Source organism: Oryzias latipes, chromosome 24 (assembly GCF_002234675.1).
Source record: "Oryzias latipes chromosome 24, ASM223467v1".
Taxonomy (NCBI): Eukaryota; Metazoa; Chordata; class Actinopteri; order Beloniformes; family Adrianichthyidae; genus Oryzias; species Oryzias latipes.
The window spans coordinates 5,621,547-5,643,582 of NC_019882.2; the positions used below are offsets into that span (position 1 = coordinate 5,621,547).

Genomic DNA, 22,036 nt, shown 5'->3' on the forward strand with positions numbered 1-22,036 from the left:
AGTCCAGCGCGGTAGGGATCCATAAGTACCTGCCTGTGAATACCCATGCATCCTGCTGCCCCCCAACAAATTCTCCACAGAGATAACCTTGAAGGAGAGGCTGAGAGTTGGGCTGTAATGCCAAGCTGCAGCGGGCTCAGAAGTGGCATCGCTATAACTTCTCTAAGACCTTGATCCACTTCTGTGAGACCTTATTTGAAGTCTGGTTAGTGGAGAACATCTGTGCTACAGAAGTCGATACATTGCACAGATGGTTAAAAGGTAATCTGTACTTTACAACAGAAGCTGATAACTGTTTTTTAGATCTGGGTTAGATTATGTCATTTGTCTTTCACAGGTTATCTGTTACACAGGCCCTCCCAGGGTGTAATTCCAGGCAATACTTAGGAACTTGTATTTGCACACTTACAAAGCAAATAGCCTTTTGGAAAGAGTAGACGGATGCTAAATCTATTTACCAAAAATTTCCTGGAACTTCCAGGATAAATATTTGAATAAGGTCTCAGATGTGCAAAAACAAATATTTCCCTAGAATTTACCATGCAGAAGGATTTAACTACCTTATGGTCAACTGTGGCAATTGTGTGCATTTTGTGCTTTTTATAACAGGAGTACAAAGATATGGCACACTATGTCAATACAACGAATCACAGGCAGATGGAAGATGGTCACCGGTTTAGTGTCCGCCCTTCGGTATTTGAAGTTCTTTGTAAATTTAAAAGGCGATCTGTAAAAAGGCTCAAAGGTGCAACTTTGTTTGATTTGAGGAATAGCAATATGTTATTTAGAAATGAACATATAAATAAAGTGATAGATGAAGCAATGTTAAACCTTAGGAATCTTCTTTTTAATGAATCCTGTCTTTGAGTACTCCTTCAGGCAGATTTAGACTCTACATGAGCAGAAACGTGTCATGTTTGTTATAAGTGACAAGAACAAGAACAAAGTTCCCTCTGGCTGAGGCATTTCATACTTCGCCAAAGTTGAAGTGCAGAACTCCAGCGGTACCTTATAACCCTCCCATTGCTGCACATCACATGTGCTAAGCAGACAAAAAGACACTTGGTAAAATGACAGAAATGTCAAAGATTCCTGTTTTGGAGTTGACTGAAAAAAATACGGTTATGGTGGATGAGGTAGAGCATTTTTTTGACAAGTAAAATAAATAAATGAAGACTAAGTAAACAAAGTTGTCCGCCAGATCCAAGTTGGATTCTCACAGCTAAAGCTTTCAGAATGAGTTCCTCTGTTCTCAGGCAGGACGTATGAGCCGGTCTTCAAGCCACCATTTGTAAGGTGCCATAGGGTCAGAGACGGACCCTCTGTAACCTCAGTAAAAAACAATTTCTATTTCAGTCTCCTTCCTAATAGTTAAAAGTTTAAATCAATTTGACCTTTTGAGAAATTCAGTTAATATCAGAAAAAATTCAACTGCATTTAAATATGCGTAGAGTTTCCTTTCATACTGAAAGAAATGTGATAAACAAAAAATGTACAATACAGGTTATACTGTAAACAAACCAGAAGCTTACATGAGAAACTCACGGTTGTTCTTATTTCTTTTGCCGTTTTGTTTGTCTCGGCAGAAAACAGTTTTACGTTTTAGACAAAATCTTGCTATTATAATATTATATTTTTCAAACCGACCATACATCATCCAACTTATTGTAAAACCTAAAAGCATGATCCAGAGATTGAAGAACCAAAATATATTAATATAACACTTAGAAACCCTCTCAAATCATCTTCTGATATATTGTCAAAGCGTTCCCAGTGGTCTTTTAATTACGGTTATGCAGTTTTTTAGTGCAAATCAAAAAGCTTTAGTTGTTTTCTAGGACATAGTTTCTGCAGAATGGCATAAGTTCATTCGAGATTTGCCTCTGAGTTTGTGGGGACTGTTGGCATGGAGCAACCCCGTCCCCCCTTCCCCTTTTCCTGTGGCTGAGATCTCAGAGCAGGGAGCCTTCGGTCCGTCCGGCGTATTTTCTACTTCAAAATTGATATCTTATTCCAACAGCATTTTTTCCTCTGTTCCTGATTCCCAGGGATTTGAATAAAGAAATTGACAGAAATGCAATTTTGAGCTTGATTCTCATTATCAGAAAAATTCCCAGAAGAACATGTCAAAAACAAAATTTCATTGGAATGGGTCTTTAAAGCTAAAGTTGGATCAATTCCACATGGACACTGTAAAGACTAAAGTTGGGTTTCAGAAATCAGTTAAAAATGTTTAATTAAATGCATTAAATCTATTTAATTTCTTAATTCTTGCATTTCTAGATGCTCTTTCTATGGATGGGAATAAAGTAAATGTATTTGCTATTTAGTTGAATTTTGTCAAATTGTGCATGGACTTGCACATGATGCTGTTTGCCTAAAATAAAGCTGTAAGTGGTTAAGATCCTACACTGTGGCGTAAAAAGTACAAACGCTGCATGATCATACTAAATAAATACCCAAGGACTTTGAAGCACAGTTATTTTAGCGATGCTACATTTGTTTTCTAACATAAAACTGCACTGCATTGTTTCATTTGGTTCCAACTTCTCTAAACAGTCCAGAGCTTATCCTCTTCAGATTTTCAGATCCTTTCAAATGTGCGATAATGAGTTTACAGACATTTGACTTTCCTGGCATGTCCATACAATGTGTCTCAATGTTGTGTCTCAAACCCCGTCCACAGTAAATTAGGTCTGTTAGGAAGCAGTTTTGCTTTAATTCATGGAAAATCTAAAAATGCTAAGTTTCGTTCCAATCAGACATCCTTGAATGTGCTTCAGGGATGGATCATACTTGATTCCGACTCTTCTGTACAACTCTGTCTTGGCTGATGGCCAGACGGTATGTGGTAGAGCGCTCGAGGGATGGCCGTAGCTCTGAGGATTGAGCAGCCTTTGCCATCTTTTCATTTGAGGCGGTTCAATGCTGGGCTTGATAGTCATGTATGTCCTTTGGCGAAACAACCCCTAATCTGCAAGCTTCTTTTTTTTAAAAAAAAGGGTGCTAAATGTTCTAAAGCAAAGAAGTAAAAATTGAAAACGGTAAAAGAAATAATTTTCTAACTTTACTTACTTCCCCAGACTTTTTATTGAATGCAGCGTATAAAATCTTGGAAATGACTCATGCCTTTTCTGCAACAATATGAAAAGCAGCAAATGTCTGACTCACTCAGCAGCTGACTGCTCCCACTCCCTGTGTTCACTTTCAGCGCTCGGCTTCCTCTGTGTGGAAACGGGTCTTTCGGGGTGCCCCCGGTGTTTCATATGCATACGAGTGGGTGTGCGGGACTCCGCGGCTCGGCACAGCTGACTGCATCCGCAGACTCACACATATGGGAGGGTGGTAAATATTTCATGAACTGCTGCTTATCTCACAACTTTTCTGAGCCGAATGTGCATGAGTCCAATAACGGGAGCTAAAAGGCTGAGAGAAAGCCATGTGAGAGGAAATGTGTTGGAAGGGGGGAGAATAGATGGGAAGCTGTTGGAGTAAACAGCACGATGGCCAAAAAACGCAGCGACTTTTACTATTTGAAAGGGAGCGTGACACGAGACTCGACTGTTTTCTAATGGGGTTGAATCAAAAAAATCAATCTTCATTTAAAAAACATAACGTTGCTTTATCGAATCAGTGAATCAATTCTCTTTTTAATCTATTTATTGAATTTCATTATGCGGAAATGATGTTTTTGTTGTTTTTTAACCCAAAAAAAGGGTTATTAGAATGACATTTAAATTTTCTTTGATGCAAAAAGGGTATTTTAGGCAGAATAGAAATCCAATGGATGAAATACACTCTAAAGAGAGGTAGCATAAAAACAGGAAAATAACTCATCTTAAGAGGAAAATTACTAGAAAATAGTTATATTCATGCAACAAATAATTTTTACTTCAGACATTTTATAATAAGATATCAAATCTAGAAACAGGGAGATCCACATGAGCAATAAAAGGGATAAATAAGTTGGATGTTAGGATTGAATTACTTAAAAATGAATGTTTAACAGCCCCATATTTCATTTTTTTGCTATTTCTAAGCAAATGATTTGTATTTTTAGTTTCTATGCACATATTTATTTATTTTGCTTACAAAAAACTAGTGCAAAAAGTGAAAATAACTTATTTTAGAACAAAATGTGAATATCACGTTAGTAGATCCCAATAAATAATAATAAATTCTCTAAATTGTTTTAATACTCTTTTCAATGAAGGTTAAACGGCGTCTTTAGTTTTAGTAAACGATTCTAATCATTTAAAAGTAGAATCCGGAGCTGGGCTGTTGCACAGTGCATCATTAGGTTGAACAGGTTCACCCGTGTAACATAGATATCTCTTTCAGTCGGCCTTGAATATCAGCTGGTGTGGTGGAGTAATAGAAGTTGTCTGCAGCTGACCTGCATGCATAATTCAACAGTGAACCTCATTGTTGTGCTTATTGTCTGGAGACCGGAGGCTTCTGAAAGATGACCCCAACTGCAGCCTCAGTCACCATGAAAAATCACCAACGCTGCTGAAAACTGCTCACCCTCGCTGACCTCTCAGGCTACTGCACGCTGCTGCAGCGCAGGGGCGTTCTGTGACAGTGCTGACAGTCTGCCCCACCGGGCTGCACGCCGCCGCGCACCACTCCAGCCTTTACCCCACAGGGCCGTGCAGCTTTAGCTCGAAAGCGCAAGGTCATAAAGACGCTTTGGCACAAGAACGCAGGTGCAGCAGACAAGTGGATCTCAGTAAAGCTCTCTTTCCTTCATTTATGGAGCGGCAGAGCCGCACACTGTCGCATATTTCATCTTGTCCGGGGCGCTTTAAACATGGCAATCTTGTTTCCACTTTGCTTTCAGAAAGAAGGGAGGATAGGCTCGAGGAAAAACGCTGAAGAAAGAAGATGTGTAGTAAAGCCAAGTCCTCTAAAATCCCACCGTCAGCATTTCTGCCACTTATCCCAACAAAGAAATAATTGCTGGGAACTTCTACTCCTTTAACTGACATTATTATTATAATTTTCATGACTTTCACTCCCTCCTCCCTACTTGGCTGTGTGGCAGATTTGAAAGCTTTTAGAAAAAGCAAAAATCTTCAGTGCCTGGCCTGACGGAATAGTACGCTGACAGATCTGCATCAGTGGAACAAATTGTGTTGGAGTATCATAGCAGAGCAACGTTTTCTTTTTAGTCAGGCCACATTCTGCAGTCACCAGTCAGAGTAGACGTCTATTAATACTTTTAATTATAAAACCCAGCTATCAGAAACTATGTAATGTGTTTCTACTCTCTTGTGCCACTTCATCAAAGCCAAAGTTTGCTCAAAGACATGATGAAAAGGGGAAAGTTAAACCCACTTTGCTCATTTTCTGGAGCTATTCTCTGAATTTGATATTTGTCATGATGTGCAGTTAGTGATGATGGCCTTCATTATGGGAGGGAATTGACATTTACGCCTGCAGCTTTGTGCCTGTTTAGGTGACCGTAATATGCGGGGGAAAAATGCATAATCCTCAGTCGCATCGAAATTCAGATCTAAATAATTCTGCATCAATGCAAAAATAAATGAATAAATTGTCATTTTTGAAGTATAAATGTTGACAGAGGACAAAGTTAGTATCGAAACTTGATGCTCCGAAATTGGAAAGCAGGATGGGTATCTGCCCATTCTTTTTATTTAATATTATATAAACATAATATTGCTAAATCACATTCTTTTTAGGATTGTAGTAATACGTGGGAGGTAAAAAATTCACTTAGCAAATGTTGTTTTTAAGAAGTTGATTAAGAAGTTTGCAGTTGTTACAAAATACACATTTATGTACTTATTTTATATTTTTTTTATACAATGTATTATTATTATTATATACACATAAATAATGTAAGAACAAAGTATGGCAATTGAACAACAGAAAAAAAGTATTTATAATTTAGTAAATACAAATGTACGATAGAAAGTCTCTATAAATAGTTTTTTCGTCACATTGACAGGAATATAAAAATATGGATTTATAGGAATTAACTCCTTCAAGTAAAACAACATGTGGTTCTCAGGTTTATTTAGGTGTCAGAAGTTGAATGCAAAATTTAATAAAGAAAGAAGAATGCTTCAAAACCCTAAACAGAAGCAAAGACATTGAAGAAAAGCAACTGAAGTGTAAGAAACTATGGCAACATCATTTACAATAGAAACAGATAACAGGACTGAAGGCTTCAAGGCAGAGGTCAACATTTAACTTGATCGACTTCTGTTAGATCTGGAGACTTGCAAATGCTTTGAGGCTGAGTCATTAGCTATTCAGCTTGGCAGTAGCCCAATAGCTACAGTTTATCATTTTTATTATTGTTATTTTTTTTCCCCTAGAAGCAAAATAAACATTAAAGTTGTTTTTTATTGTGGTTCCCCAAACACAGTGAGTAGATTTTGCAGCCATTATCGTCAGCCATGCTTAGTCACAACAGGAGCACCTGAAAACTATTTTTATAGAGGCTTTAGCAACTTCGTGGACAGTTTGGACTTCGTCCATGTGTGTAATCCATAGTATTATAACATGGCATCATCCGTGTCACACATATCTACCAGTAGAAAACACAAGGTTTTGTTAACCCCCGTGGATCCTGTCAGGCAAATCCAGGCTGAAATATTTTCCTGCGTCTTAAAAGTCAAAAACTGGAGCACCAGAAGCGAAGCATCCTGCCAGTCAAACCCATCCCAACTCTGCCACTCCGTCTGAGAAGTTTGGCGTTTTTCCCCGCATGCTGTGACGCTGGGAGACAATGGCGTGCTCATAAACACAAACACACGCCTGCCAGTCTTCATCCCATCACAGGTCCACCCTCGGTCGCATGGCGGAGCTGACAGTGAAGGTTGCTTCGTAAACGACGGCACGCATCTATCAACATCTTCACTGCTGCTTGGGGATGTAGAAAATGATGACCTGGGGATTTTCTTTTGTTCCCTGTGATCTAATTGTGCACTGTATCACCTTGAAAATGTTGCATCTGTTCTAAACTTTTCTGAGGAGACAGTGGCAGTTTAGAAAGGAGGGAAATATCTTAAACATGTACTCAAATGAAGGGAACCCTTAAATGTATCACTTTAGGAGTGAAGCAGTTGAACTGAGAGGTGTGACAGCAGCACCTGACTTGGAGGAAAAGAAGATTTTTTTTAGTCTGGCTTTCTGTGTGCGGGCTAAGTGTCCAGACTTTAGAAAGACCTCATTGTGCTTGAATGGAAGCGAGGATGTAAGGAGCAATCAAGCAGGACGCTGAAAGTATAGATTCTAATGAGCACCGTGCAGCTTGGGGACTGAAAGTTGCTGTGTTCATGCAGATCGCTGTGTCATACTGATCAATTTTAAAGGCTCTTGATAGCAAGGTTGTCCATGTAGATTCCACCAAGAAGCAACTTAGTTGTTCTCTGCACTGTTTTAATGTAGAATCACTTGCAGTTCTTTTCTGATGTAAGGTTCTTCGGCTGCCGTATATACCAGGTGGATATGGAAAAAACATGGGCAAACCTGTAAAGGAAGTATCAAAGTCGTAGACCATTCCGTGAACCTGTAGAGCCAAAATGTTCCACGTGTACACATTTTCTCTATGGATGACAGGTCGTAGCGAACACACAAAGTAAGTAAGTCAGGGTGAAGTAGTTGAGATGCAAGCATGTTGTAGGGATTTTTCATTTTTGCAAACCCCCAAACTCTGAAGCAAACAAACATGGTTTATTATAAAAATGTTGGCATTAGCAACACTCCTAACTATCATCTCTTGTTTTTCTGCAGGATGTAACTTTAATAGGATCATCGAGTTGGACTGGAGGGGCCTTTCGCAGTTGAGTTGGATAAACTGGTCAAGCAGAAGCCGGGTGGTCGGTGAGGACATCAACCAAGCCATCAAGATAGTGACTTTAGTGGACTAGCAATGGTCTAGCACACAGGAAGGACTGAGTTATTGCAGGAGAAGCACCCTTCGCCTTTTAATAAACACCCCCAAGCCACAAGTGAACAGTTTTACTTTTATCTGCCGTTTCTCCTTGTTGCAACAATGCCAATACCAATGTTAGCGCTGGGGTCTTTGTGGTGACGGGACCAAAAGTGTCAGCATCCGGCTGCGGGGTCGGCGGGTGTGCAGAAACACCATAAGGAATTTTTGGGAAAGTGTGGTCCAAGCATGCGCCCCTGGGCAGGTTCATGGCGTTGGATTACCCTGGTGCTGCTGGCCTGGGGCACGCTCCTCTTCTACATCGGTGGACACTTGGTGAGGGACAGCGAGCATCCAGAGCGCTCAAGTCGGGAGCTCTCAAAGATCTTAGCCAAACTAGAGCGACTCAAGCAGCAGAATGAAGACCTGCGGCGAATGGCCGAATCTCTGAGGTAACGTTCACACTGGTTTAGACTATCTTACTGGGTAGCTTTGACAGCATCCAATTTGTTGAAAAAAGATTTGAAATTGGATTAATGGACTTTAGTGAAACACAATGAAAACCTACTGACAACATGCCAGTTAATTTCATATGTTTCTTACTGTTGCCTTTGTCCTCAAAAATAGACCGTATATATATTTTTGGCCATTTCTGACTTCAAGAATCTATTCCAAAAAGTTCCAGATAGCGAAGAGTCTGTGTCTATTTTCAAATTGCGTCACACAAAGTTTTGTAATGTGATTGAACTTCCAACTACACAAGAGCATTCCTCTGCAGTGTACAAGAGAGAACTGATTAGCCCAATCATTTTGAGTGATTTTGGAAGCTCACTTGTGCTTATCGTTTCCAATTTATTACAACAGCTTCAGCCCTGTGGGACACAGTCCTCTGAGTACCATGCCTTTCTAGAGGCAGGGCCTTGTTACAAACATACCTGCTTACTTTGACATAGTCTAAACATTTTTAAGGGAATTTCTGTGTAAAATTCACAATTTATGTGTTTTAGTTGTCTATTTGTTCTCAATATTTTTCCAGTAAAAACACGGAAATTATAATGTCTGACTTTGTAACAAACAGCCTTTTAAATCGCTACTGTTCTTTTATGATTAGCACAATGCAGCGGAAAAACTTCACATCAGCTGGCTTGCTGTTAAATTTAGCCCATAAGCTTTGTTACTGCATGAAGATTCACCATACCCAATTCAAATCCGTGGATTTCCATGGTTGGAGGCCCTCTTGTTTGTTGGCAGGGCTCGTGCAAAGAAAGCTCTGTATGTATGAAAAACAGCAGCACAAACTGATGCAAAGCGGCTCATCACCATAAATAAATCAGTCGGCGCCAGAATTAACCAACATATCCATGACTGTACATGTTGAGTTAGACATTCCAGCTTTATTTTTGTTGTGTTTTTCTGCTCTTTTTCTGATTCTCTGACAAACCAAAGCTAGCAGAAAGTAGCCTAATTGAACTGAATTGAGTTCTCGGATCAGCTAAAAGCTGCAAGGCCCTTTTGAACTTTTACATAACTATTGCATTTTTGCAGCTTTTGTTTGAGTTTTTTCATGTTATGCACACAGTAAGAATAATAATCTGAATGTTGGACTGCATCCATGTGAAAGGTGGATGGTTTAAAAAACCTCAACTCTGCAACTCTGTGACCTATCGATCATCCTTTACGCTTATAGTCCAACTCCAATCATTTTTTTATCTTTATGAAAAGCGTTCCGAGGGGCCTTTACATTATAATTATGCCTTTTTTTTTTACCAAAATAAAAATAAAAAAATCTGTCATTTTCTAGGACAGTTTCTGCAGAGCGGCATAGTTTAAGTTGTGGCTGATGCTGCTGGTGCAGAGAAACCCCACCCCACTTCCTCATTACTGAGAGATCTCTGTTTTAATGCTCTCCTGCTAGCTTACAGCCCCTCACACCCCGAACCTAACATTACAGCTTCAACAAAAATCGTGATCTATATTGAAGCTGTCCAACCATATAGTTGAAATCCAGATGTCTGCTCTGACTAGGAAAACAAGGATGTACATGGGTCTCGTTGTCTACAAGTGGATGCATCATATTGGAGCGGAGCAGGGAGCCGGTGGCCCGCCCAGCGTATTTTTACATCACAAATAAGCCTTTTTTTAAAACAGCATTTTTTTATTTGCTCCTAATTCACAACGAATTAAAAAAAGATATACTCAAAAATGCAATTTTACGCACAATTTTCTTTATATATGTCCTCCATTGTCAGAAAAATGCCACAATAACATGTTAAAATCAGCAAAAACCTGATTTTTCATCAGAGTGGGGCTTTTTGTAATATGGAGACGGATGATTCTTCTTATCTTATCTGATCTCCACATGCCCACATTTTTTATTTTTGCTCGGACCTTTACTGTCATTCATGGCTTTTGTAGAAGAGGCTCCTTTCTCGGTGTAACAGGGAACTTCAGATGCTGCCACTGCGGCTCCTCTGTGATATTCTGATTCACTTTGATGCCGGGCCCTCATCAGTGCAAACAAACATTAAAAACACACGCATGCATTGCTTATGACAGCTGTTCCTCGATTAAATCCCTTGCTTTTGTAATTATTCAAAATTGGCTCAAAAACAAAGCCGGGGTTCATGGTTTGAAAATAAATAGATAAATAAAACAAAACCGTGTTCAGGCTGTGTCCAGATGGGTCCCTGACACGCTACACCAGGGGTCGGGAACCTTTTTGGCCAAGAGAGCCATAAACGCCACATATTCTGAAATGTAATTTCGAAAGAGCCATACAATAATGTAGTGTCCCTTTCCCACACTGAGGCACGGAGACTTAACCTCTTTTAAAGTTCTTTATTCTGGTTACTGCAGACCGCAACAAACGCCGTTCAATTCATTCAGCAACTCCTGAATCTCTCCCGCCGAGACGAGAGAGCTTCTCCCAACTTTATATTCCCCCCCCCTCCCACTCCAGCCCTCCCATTTTCCTTATTCGGCCCATAGCTGAACCCCATTGGTCCAAACTACCTAACAACAGGCTGAGCGACAGAACTGGGGGCCAATCAGATCTCTGCTTGATCGACGCGTTCCATGAACTCCAGAACTTTTAACGCGGCCCAACAGCCATCCAACTCAGTCCGCGACAATTTGTTTAAAACTAAATATACAAGTGAATGTGTGCATTTGATTTAATTTCAACATTTTTAAAGTACAATAAGTCTGAGGATTCTTTTTAATAACATTGTTATTCTGTTGCTACTAAATGATGAGTATTTCTCGTGGTATTTTTGCTGATGGTCTAGTCTGGTTGATACGTGGTGAGTTTCTGCTTCATGCAGGCGTTGAGACTTTAAACGTGATCGTAGGTCTGAATGTTCTGTAGATGTGAGACAGACTGATCACATGCAGACGTGGAGCCAAACACACACTCACACGCTGCAGTGAGTGACGGGCAGCGGGTTTTACGTTTTTACAATCCCTGCGCGATTCACCTGCTGCCTGTCCCCACAACACCTCAGCCCCACCCCCCTGCTTTCTCCCTCACACATCCCGTCCCCGCATCTGCGCGCTCTTTCTCAGAGACGGGAGCGCGCAGTTTTAGGCACGTCAATTCACAGGTTTCCAGCTGGTACAAACTCTGTGAAATAATAGATAATAGTAACTGATAGCGCTGGCGCTGATTTCTCTCTCCAAGCACCGCTACTACTCCGCGCCTCTGGCATCGCATTGCGCCCGAGAAGGACTGGTCTAATGAAAAAAAAAAAAAAAAGTATAATTAAAGATTTGTCTGCGAGCCACATGTGACCATCAAAAGAGCCATATATGGCTCGCGAGCCATAGGTTCCCGACCCCTGCGCTACACGCTTGTTGGTTGTTACTGAGTTCGGTTGTTGATCTGGGACTGAGCCCTCCGCACTCGTGTAGTTGTAGTGGCCTCTCAAGTCCTTCTAAGCCTCAGCATCACAAACCCAAGGCAGACAACTGACTAGTTAAGGTTAAGCCTCGTGAGCTTTAGCTTGTTTTCTTTTCAATTCTGTATCTGCCTGCATGTGTGCGTGTGTGCAAATTGGCTGGCTCAAATCCCCAGAGACATCTCTGGTGCCTCATTCTGTAGGGCTCCTTATTCTTAAATTGGACCTTAATAGACGCAAAGAGCCTGATAGTGAGCTGCCCATCATCCCTGCCACAGCTCCTCCTTTTTCCCTACATGGTTCCCTCCTCAACCTCCCCTCCTCTGATACTCCCCTGCCTCACTCTACTACCCCGCTGCTGACGGAGACATGGCATAGAGCCAGACTCCAGATTGCCGCAGAATGACTGACGGTGTAACAACTCATTAGCTCACTGATCGACTAGTTCAGCACATGCCTTACTTAGTTCACCAACTCAGGTGCTGTGCAGATTTGGACGCTATTGCCTGTAAGAATTCTGCTGACATTAGATAAATGGAGGAAAACGTCACCCAACGCACCTAACCGTGACGTTGGTGCATTCCGTTTTCTCTGAGTGGCCTCAGAGATTTCAAGCCATAACATTATAGCACATCATGTTGAGTGTCAAAGGAAATTCTGCGTTTCAGGCTGATTTATAGTTCTGAGTCCCATTTAACGCAGTTAGTGTCATTACCCCAGAGCAACACTGGATAGATGGGCTGTGCATTTCGGTGCAGTGTGGTGCCTTATACATCTGGTTGGATTTTCTGTAGATTAGTTTATTTACATCATTAAAGTGATTTTCCACACCACATTGACTTTTGTTGATCAAAAATTAGCAAAAGTGCTTAGAAGAGGGGAAAAAAACATCCTTGCTCTGATGAGTACTCGGTTTTGAAGACTTTATTATGGAACTGTCGTGTTTAATTAAGTAGCATATCCGTCACTTAATGTCACCTGGCTGGTCTGCAGATGCAGCCCTGCGATTCGGTCCTTCCTCAGCGATTTGAGTGACAGCAAGCCTGCCAACCAAACAGTCATCCAGCAGCATTAATGTGAGGTGAGCACGAGGTCGTGTTCCTCTCCGCCTGGCTCCGCCCCCACTGCTGCTGTCGGTCACTTCAAGCACAAAGCCGCTGCCCTGCTGGAGACAATGACACACGGTTGTGTGGCGATTCAACTCCAGAGGGGGAGAAGGATGAGAGTGACAGCTGGGCTGAGCAATGAAGACCCGGTCTGCACCCCTACCACGACGTTGTACCAACCAGGGGACGTATAAGAGGAGAAGGGGATCATGACGGATGGCCGGACTGGCTGCACTGTGTAAAGAGCAGCAGGAAGGAAATAAAAAAATTAGAGCTGAGAAGAGTCATTGCCCAAACTTGCTTCATGTTATTTCCCTCCTACCTCCGTGCCAACGGGGTGTTCGCTGTTGCACAGTACCATCACAAACAGTAAATAAAAGACATTCATCTATTGCTTAGTGCTGTTTCGGTATTATTAATCTATGTGTTCTGCTACTTTAAACAGATGCAAGGATTTCTTTGCAGATACTGACCCCCTCCTGACTCAGGCTTAGGGGAGATACAGATGAGAGCAACATTGAGACGAATTGCTTTTGCATGCTTTGGTGAAATTGTCTCATAATCGTATAGGCCACCGACCATTAGACCTCAATTACTCACCTTCTGTGGCTTTGTGCATTTCTCAGTTTGCTTCGGTCCTACTTTATGTTAACTCTTTTTGCATATATTTGCCTCAATGGGGCACTCCTTTATCCAAGTCAAATGGTAATGTAAATGCAGTCTGTAAAAGCTGCTCTGGATAGTTTAGTGTGACGGGGTCCGTGGTGGCGTTCTTCTGCAAGGGGTCAGTGATGCTTTAAGTCCTCCATCGCCCTCACCAGTTAATGCCCCAGCTGCTTTCAGACCTTCTGGATTTGGCCTTCAATTGGGAAATCGGGAAAGTGGCGGTTCACCCACAAACACAAGCCTCATTGTCAGAGCTGTCTGTGGTCGAGATATCTCTGAGCAGAGTTGGCTCACTGTAAGTGCAATGAAGCGTGCAGGGCAAGAATGTGCTACTCAAAATCACTTTACTTGGAATAATACTGTTTGTGTCAGTGGATTCAACAAGGACATTGTGAAAGAAACTGATTTGACACATGTAATGACATTTGTACAAACACAATGGTACACACAAATACAAAATGGTACAAGAAACTCTTTGTGTCTCTTTTCTTTTTATGCCACAACTGACCTAAGTAATAATTGAAGGGGTTTTTTTTTGTTGCATGGAATTTTTTTTTTTAACCGCCCCCCCTGCTGCATTACCATTAGCCCAAGAGAACTGGTTTAATTTAGTTGATGCTTCATATTGAGAGGATATGTTGATAAAATGATCAGAAAATGCCTCAAATCTTGCTATAAATTGCTGTCATTGTGGGCTCATGTATTGTCTTTAGTCATTAACATACCAGATGGATCACCTCTGATGTTAACCATAGGATTATATAAGGGGAAAATATACGCTTTGTCCAGTTTTTTCTGCTTTACTTAAAAATTGCAAATAGATCAGAACAAAGTCAAGGAAACTCTCGTCCACTAGTAGGTCAACCCAATAGTCCATCCACCTCTAAATCAAAATGACATGCCTCTTACAATGCTGAAAATTGAGGCCTGCCTCCAGTGGTCTTTTGAGGAACAGGTGGTACTTCCCAGCTGTGGTGTGCCAAACCTCACCTATTTGTAGATCAACTATTAAGGTCAGTATTCAGCTCTGGTGATGTTTTCTAAGCTCCTGATCTTTTACTTTCATGTGTATGGCTCGATTAAGATCCAGTTCAATCCGGGTGGCTGCCTAACCTCGTCTCCAGAGATCATTTGTGCCTCTCAGTGGTGTTGGATTTCCTCATTGGGTGTGTTTGTGGGTTTCGATGCAGCTTATTGTTAGAAAATACTTTTTGCTATTGTGTGGGTATCTGGGTTATCCCTGACTTTAATAGCTACTCTGTCAGTTTGTGTTCATAGACTTCAATAGCATGCTCCCTCTCATTAGCCTGACCTTATTTGGCCTTTTTCTTCTGCCTTGTTCTGGGAGATATCAATTTATTTTGTGTCACAGGTTTAGAACTTTGAACCCCCTGGGAGTTCTTGCAACCTAATAAATAGTTTTACCTTCTTTTAATGGTGCAACTAGCAGGAAAAGGTGTGGCCGGTGGTGAAAGGTCATCAGACCCAGTTTTAGTCAAGACAATAGAGCTGACGTACAGAAAGAGAATGGCACTAGGTTTTATTTCAAAATATTGGTGTCACTGAGCTGTAATGGACAAACAATGGATCTTATTGTGAAAGTAGACCACATCTTTGCATCTTTGCTGTTGTCCAGCGCATCATTATGTTATTTTAAGGGACATTAACAGCACTTTTACCCAGTTTTTAGGAATTTTATAGATATCTCAGGAGGCAATGGCTTCTTGTGGGCCAAGGCTCAAGTAGAAGAGGGCTGTCACATCCTTAGGCCTCCAAGCAATGATGTTTCTCACACAAGGAACAAATTGAGTTTGCATGCTTTGATAACTTAATATGGTGAATGCACAGGGGCATGTGGACATCGTCTTGTCTTTTTATTTGGGAACATTTTTCTCTGGACTTTTGTGAACTCAAACATGTCAGAGTCTTCTTCTTTCGGGTTTTCATGATGCAGTTTTTAACGGTTCACTGACTCAAAACTATTGAAAACGCCAATGGTTTTTTTCTTCCTTCATGTCCAAGACAGGATTCATCTCAACCTTTGCACTACAGTTGGTCTACAGATCAGTTAACACATGAAATACAAATAGAAAAAATGAATGGGAGTAGCTGCTCAAATAAATTCCATCTGTAAATGCAAATAATCCTCAGTAGTTATCAAGAACTGATGAACTTATGCTCTTTAGAGCTATTTTGTTGTTAAGACAATTTAAGTCATGACGTCGTCTCATGTGTTGCATGTTGTTTTTCGAGGCATTTCAATATATTTTGTTTCAAAAAGAATAGATGAGTTGGGGACTTTTGGAAGAAAACGCTGCTTTATTTCAGACCAAAAAGCTCTTGTCCGCATCTGGAAACATTAGCTGCTGCATTTCTGATCAAAATCGATCTGAAATTAATCCTACACCCTTAGTTTTGTGTTCTCACCTTTTATAATAAAAAGGACTCAATAAGCTATTGAAACCAAAAGGTTGTGTTTAGCTATCAAATACACACTTAAATACACACGTCTAACCTGTACCCGTCACATTAAAAGGCAAATGCACAGCACCATATTTTCTGTCTGCTCCAACAAATAACGGTTACAAGTATAATATTTATTAAAAATAAAGTTTAGTCTAAATTCCAAAAGCGGTTTCTTCAAATATACACCTTGTGTTTGTTGTTTCCTAAATAATTTGCTGTTTTATTTTACACAGATATGATTCTAATACTGATACTAAAGCAACTAAAACATTGTTTTTCCAGCATTGTGTGCAATAGGACTGTCACTAGATCTTTGTATGATATGAATGAATGACTGAATGAATGCTGTAAATTTGTTTTTTCAGCCATAGTAGTTTACAGAAATAGTAGAAACTCAACAGACATACAACAAATGACAAAAATCCAAATGTTGGTCCTACTTTGGCTTCTATACGGCTGTTTGGCCATTTGTAAGTGCTAAAAGCTGTGTTCCTGTCTTTTCCAGTGTCAGTTTTCTTTTTAAATTATTCAAACAATAGTAAAAAGCCCCATAGATTTTACTTAACTGCACAATCAAAGATAAATCATTTTGGCACGCTCTTCACTTTTGAAAAACTCATGCCTCCTTGTTCAAGCATGGCGTTCTGTTTCTGCATGCCTCAGGATACCGGAGGGCCAGGCAGAAGCTGGGTCCTTGGCAGCAGGAAGGCTGCGCTCCCTGGAGGACCAGCTAACCCGAGCCAAGCAGAAGATCCACAGCTTCCAGAAACTCACTGGAGATGGTAAGTAGGGTCTTCCTGAGGGCTCCTGGAAAGAGTTGGGAGATATGATAATATGTAGCATGCTGGAAATGTGTGGGTTGGCTGTTCGTGGCATGAAACCTTTCAGCTGCTCTGCTGTCTGAGTGTTTGCCTAGAGCGAGCATGGCTGCGTAGTTCTGTGTTTTAACTGCAGCGCCGCATCGTCAGCAGGCAGGGTTATGCGAGTGCTTGCTACTCCGTGCAGTGGTCAGAGGGGCAGGGAAGCTGTCAGGTAAGCAGGTAAATGTGTGAAAGAAATGGAAGTAGTGTGAACGCCCCATTGGTGAAATGGGAGAGCGGGACGGGAGGAAAAGACACAGAGAGAAAATAAAAAAAGACGTGCGAGCAAGGAGGGCAGGGTAAGGTCAGCTTTTCCATCTTGCCGCAGAGAAAGAAAAGGCTAAAAATACCCTTCAGCTTTTTTTTTTTCCACAAGGGCGGTGGTAAAGAGAGAAGAGAGATTGGAAGTAAAAGAAGGTTTACTTTCTCCTTCTGCTGGAGGCTGTAAACATCTATGGATTTGTTTTTTGCTATTCTTTTAGTAAATGCAGACAGCATGTTTTATCCATCCAGGAGCTCCAGTGTTTGAAAGCAAGAACATTTAGGCAGAAAACCGCTGATTAGGTATATCACAACTGGGTCAAAGTTGCAAGGAAAATATAAGAACACCCCTTATATGTAGGAAGGTTACATGGCGTTCCCTATTGCGAAATCCAAAAGTAAAATCATTCTTCGGGTTTCTGGGTTTCTCTCATTTTTTAGGCCCCGGACCCACTCAGGAGGAGCTGCGGAGAAAGGCAGAAAACGGCGTTAAGGAGTTCTGGTATTTTGTACGCAACGAAGTGAAGAAACTGGCTAACACTGAGCTCAGCGAGAGGCAGAAGTATGCCGACACACTCCTGCAGGACTTGGGCCACCAGGAGAGGTGAGCAACATCAATTAGAAGGCACTAATAATAAGTCCGGAAATTATTATTACAGTTATGTCATTATTTAAATTATGTTGCCGTGCTTTTCTCTCTCTCTCTCTCTCTCTCTCTCTCTCTCTCTCTCTCTCTCTCTCTCTCTCTCTCTCTCTCTCTCTCTCTCTCTCTCTCTCTCTCTCTCTCTCTCTCTCTCTCTCTCTCTCTCTCTCTCTCTCTCTCTCTCTCTATATAGGAAATTATCTTCTGCATTCACAATTTTCTCTATTGATAGCATCAACATGCAGTATAAAACTATCTTTACGCTTTATGAATCCTGACCACACACCCTTAAAGAAGAAGAAGAATGAGGCAGAACAGACAGACAAACAGAACCAGCTATTTCTTTTATGCAAATGTCTGTATTTTACAGAATATAAAGCTAAAAATACAGCATGAAACTCTGAGGCTTTTACTTATAATTGAACACATTCAAAGCTTCAAGGCTTCAATTTGACAAAAAGTAGAGACATCTAGTGGTCAACAGGAGCCATAGCAGCCTGTCCGAAACAGTCAGACTGTCAGTCCCATGTTTGCCAATAAGTATTTCAAACATGAGGTCTGTCTATATTTCTATTCATGTAGACAAATTAGTATATAGTTCTTACTGAAGTGTTTGAAATTTATTGGGCATTCATAAAAGGACACTTACAACCTGCTCTAGAATTACAACTGTTTTTCTCCAATGGTAGGATTTGTTCAAACAAATACTGGCAAAAATAGTCATATTTCAAACTTTATTTGTAAAATACAAAGTTCAAACTTCTGGTTCTGGATCATTTAAAAGACAGTATTTTTTTAATATTTAAATAAATAAAAAAACAAGAAACATGGTTGCAGCAGCTTTAATACTGTCGAAGTTGAATATGTTATGTGACTTATCTACGTCACAATGTAAGCAGCCACTCGTTTCTGTGGATTGGGAGGGGCTTTAGAGGAATACTTCAGAGGTCCTTGAATGGGACAAAATACCGCTTTGGGGTTTTAAGAGGAATTGACATCATAAAACACCTACAAGCTCAAAAAGTTGATTTTGCATGATATAGGCCCCAGATGGTGCAGGAAAGAAAAGATAATTTATTTAAAAAATACATCTGATTATCTTTAGAAGTTTTCGTCCCCGTTTTCCCTTTGGTCCAGTCGTAAAGCTTTGACCTGTATTGGCTCTCGTGTTTGTGTCTGACACTTGTTAGGGTCTCACCTCATATGGTCAGTTCATTAATTGTCAGTGACCGCTGCAAAACTCGGGTCAGAAGGCAAAGTCATAGAACGATTTTCATGCAGATGCATTACTCAGGAGAAGGTGGTCATTAAGGTTGCTCATTAGGACCGTTGAGCGGCGAAGTCAGCAGCAGGATCATCGTGTCGCGATGTCGTGTTTAAAGCCTGGTGCTCATGTGGAAGCTAAATCAAGACACATCTCCTCCTCAAGGCGACATTTTTCTGCGCTGCAATGTACCCAGCTGCTACTGTCAACGTTTCGGTTAAATAAGCGCCAGATTTTGCAAAAAAGTGACTGAATAATATACATTATCCAGCCGTTGAAAATAGCTGCCAGTGAACAGATTCAGGAAAAACTCAACGCCTGAAAGTTCTCCAGTAAATGTTGCATTTTAGCGGATTAAAAATTAACAGAACAATAAGCTCAATATCCTCTCTCGTCATGAAGAGTGAAAGCTGTTGCAGCTTCTCCCTTTTCGGGGAGGCTCATTGAAAGCCCAGCACTGCCTGTCAAAAACATCAATATCAGTATAAAATACTAACCTCAAAGTCCGCAGAAAACATTAGAGGCACTTGACGGTAAAAACGGTGGGTGTGTACTCCTCTTTCTCAGAAAAATGACCGTTGAATATGATGTTCTGCTTCCCAAATAACTAATATTTGCACTTTTTTTTTTGCTTTTAGCCCACACTCGGTCAAACATTTCAGCACCAGTACATGGATTGTGCTCTTATTTTGGAAGGCTCTTATTTTCACAGGATTATACTGTGACCACTAGTCATTTGTTCTTGGGCGGAATTAAATGTATTCTAATTTGGAGTTAGCAGGCTAAATACAATAGAAAAGATCACATTAGTGCTAATTGTCATCTGTGTTGAACATGGCTCCAAAGCCAGCTCTTTAAAGCAGCACTCAAGCCGGTTGCTGAGTAACACAGGCCAAAGATCATAGACTCTCTGTCATCTGGATGGCAGCTTTCTGCACGGCTGAACGAAGAAAAGCCTGCTGCCTCTTTGCCAAGTGCTCCCATTGTAATCCTCCTGAGGTGGCTTACAGGACCTATTGTCTTAGTCATTGCTGCTTTAGTGGCTTTCCAGAGACTGCTGCTTCACCCTGTCCATGCACAGGCAGGAACACAGACAGATCTGGCTTGGATTCTCTTCTCCCCTGATTAATCTGTGCATGTTGCAAACGCCTGCAGAGCTGCCCCGGACATCAGGGCAGAAGAGGAAGATATAGTGAAATGTTTGACTTAAATACCCACTTCGACCACCTTTTTAAAAGTGTTCCCAGTGGTCTTTTAAGTATGATTTATAGCCAAAATTTAAAAACCCTACGACATAGTTTCTGCAGAGCAGCAGTAGTTCATTAGAAATTTGCCTCTGAATTGTGGGCAGGACCATAGGTGAAGAGCAACCCCGCCCCCCTACCCCTTCCCGTTGCTGAGAGCTCTAAGAAGGAAGCTTGTGACCTGCCTGCCCACTGTATTTATTTTACATCAGAAATAAGCTGTTTTTCAAACAGAACTTTTTTTTATCTTCTCCTGATTCACAACGATTTAAATAAAAAAACACTCAGAAAATCCACTTTTAGCTTGATTTTCCTACCATTTATCCTCCGTCCTCAGAAAAAGATGCTACAAGAACACCAAAAAACACGATTTTCATCATACTGGCTCTTTAAATAAATGTTCGGCATCTCCATTTACTCTGCTGCAGAGGCGGATGCATGCTGGGGGGGTGAGGGAAATAAAAATAGAAGTCAAGTCATCAAGATGGCATACAGTTACATACCTGTTCTTCCAGGGAAAACGATCACAGCATTGTAAGACATTGGAGTTTCAGATTTGAGGAAACGATAAGAGGGATGCTGAATGAAGCAGCTCAGGTGTCCTGACCCGGACACAGAGCAGATTTTAGTGCTTTATTCTAGCACAATATGGAATCAAAACCTAAAAAACCCTCTTTCTTCAATAGAAGAAGCACTGCGTATTTGACTCCAAAACTTCAGTTACACTTGAGATTAAGAACCTGAGAGCTGTTTTTTTTTTTTTTCTTTCTGTTTTTCATTCAAACACATTTCTGGCTTAAAATTCGACATTGGATGAACAAAATCACACCGTAAGACACAACAATTCCCACCTCCAGACTGGTTAAAAAACAGTCCATATGCTGAATCTGAACATACAAAACTGTCATTTCTCTCTCAGAGTGATTACAAAGCTTTGACAGCGACAGACTGAGCCTGTCAGAAGCCGCTGATGTTCCAGTGAGCTTCTCATAATGCAAAAAAAAGAAAAAAGAAAACAGATTCTCGCAGATTTAAGCAACTAGGCGGGATTTCACTCCTGCCCGGTCTTCCCCCGTCTGGCTGTTGAATCCCTGCAGGGCTGCTGAGTCCGTCTTGTTACCTTCCGTGGACGACCAAATGGGCGTTTTTTTTTCGTCCTGCAGAGGGGCTTGTGACGGCCCGCCTGCACAGAGAAAGTGGGATTCATTCACACACTCAGGTTCTTGCTTCAAAATGTGACAAAGACTAATGATACTGTCCAAGTGAGCTTAGAAAAGCACTATTCTCTGTGGCGCATGTGTGCGCGCTCTCACATGGGCTACTGAATACATGTAGAAAAGCTCTCAGTCACACAGGATGTGACTGATTTGGGTCGAGAAGTGAGTAATAAATTAAGCTCGCATAAGTGAGTGTGAGTGTGGGGTGTGTTTGCATCTGCCCCCAGCTGCATATATCAGAACTGTGGGGCCTGTTTACGAGTGGATGGTCCCGACATTAGGCTGTGTGTGACATGAACACAGATTTGCTGTCAGCGGGATGTAAATGGCAGATTTAAAACCAAAATACAGCTTCACTAGCAGGAAGAAGCCGCCGTTGTCAGTCAGGATCCCTTAAACATTTGCTATACATATCTGCTGTATGCTTTTGTCAAAATTTTTGTCAAATTGAGGACTCTATTTTCCTAAAAATGAAGTAAAGTTAACAAAACAGCAGTTAAAGATCAC

The 22,036-nt window shown here is 41.0% G+C and overlaps 1 protein-coding gene across 4 annotated transcripts in view; it reads left to right on the plus strand.

Moving 5' to 3' along the window:
- Positions 1-22,036, plus strand: part of fut8 (fucosyltransferase 8) — a 92,743-nt gene that overhangs the window by 39,635 nt on the left and 31,072 nt on the right. For 3 of the 4 annotated variants that reach the window (XM_011491681.3, XM_020714496.2, XM_020714495.2), the window contains 3 exons: positions 7,768-8,358; positions 16,704-16,822; positions 17,603-17,765. In XM_011491681.3, coding sequence (XP_011489983.2) covers positions 8,156-8,358; positions 16,704-16,822; positions 17,603-17,765 — 485 coding nt within the window. In that variant the 5' untranslated portion in view covers positions 7,768-8,155. Of the gene's footprint in view, positions 1-3,235; positions 3,346-7,767; positions 8,359-16,703; positions 16,823-17,602; positions 17,766-22,036 lie in introns of those variants that run through there. The other variant, XM_020714497.2, reaches the window with a different exon arrangement.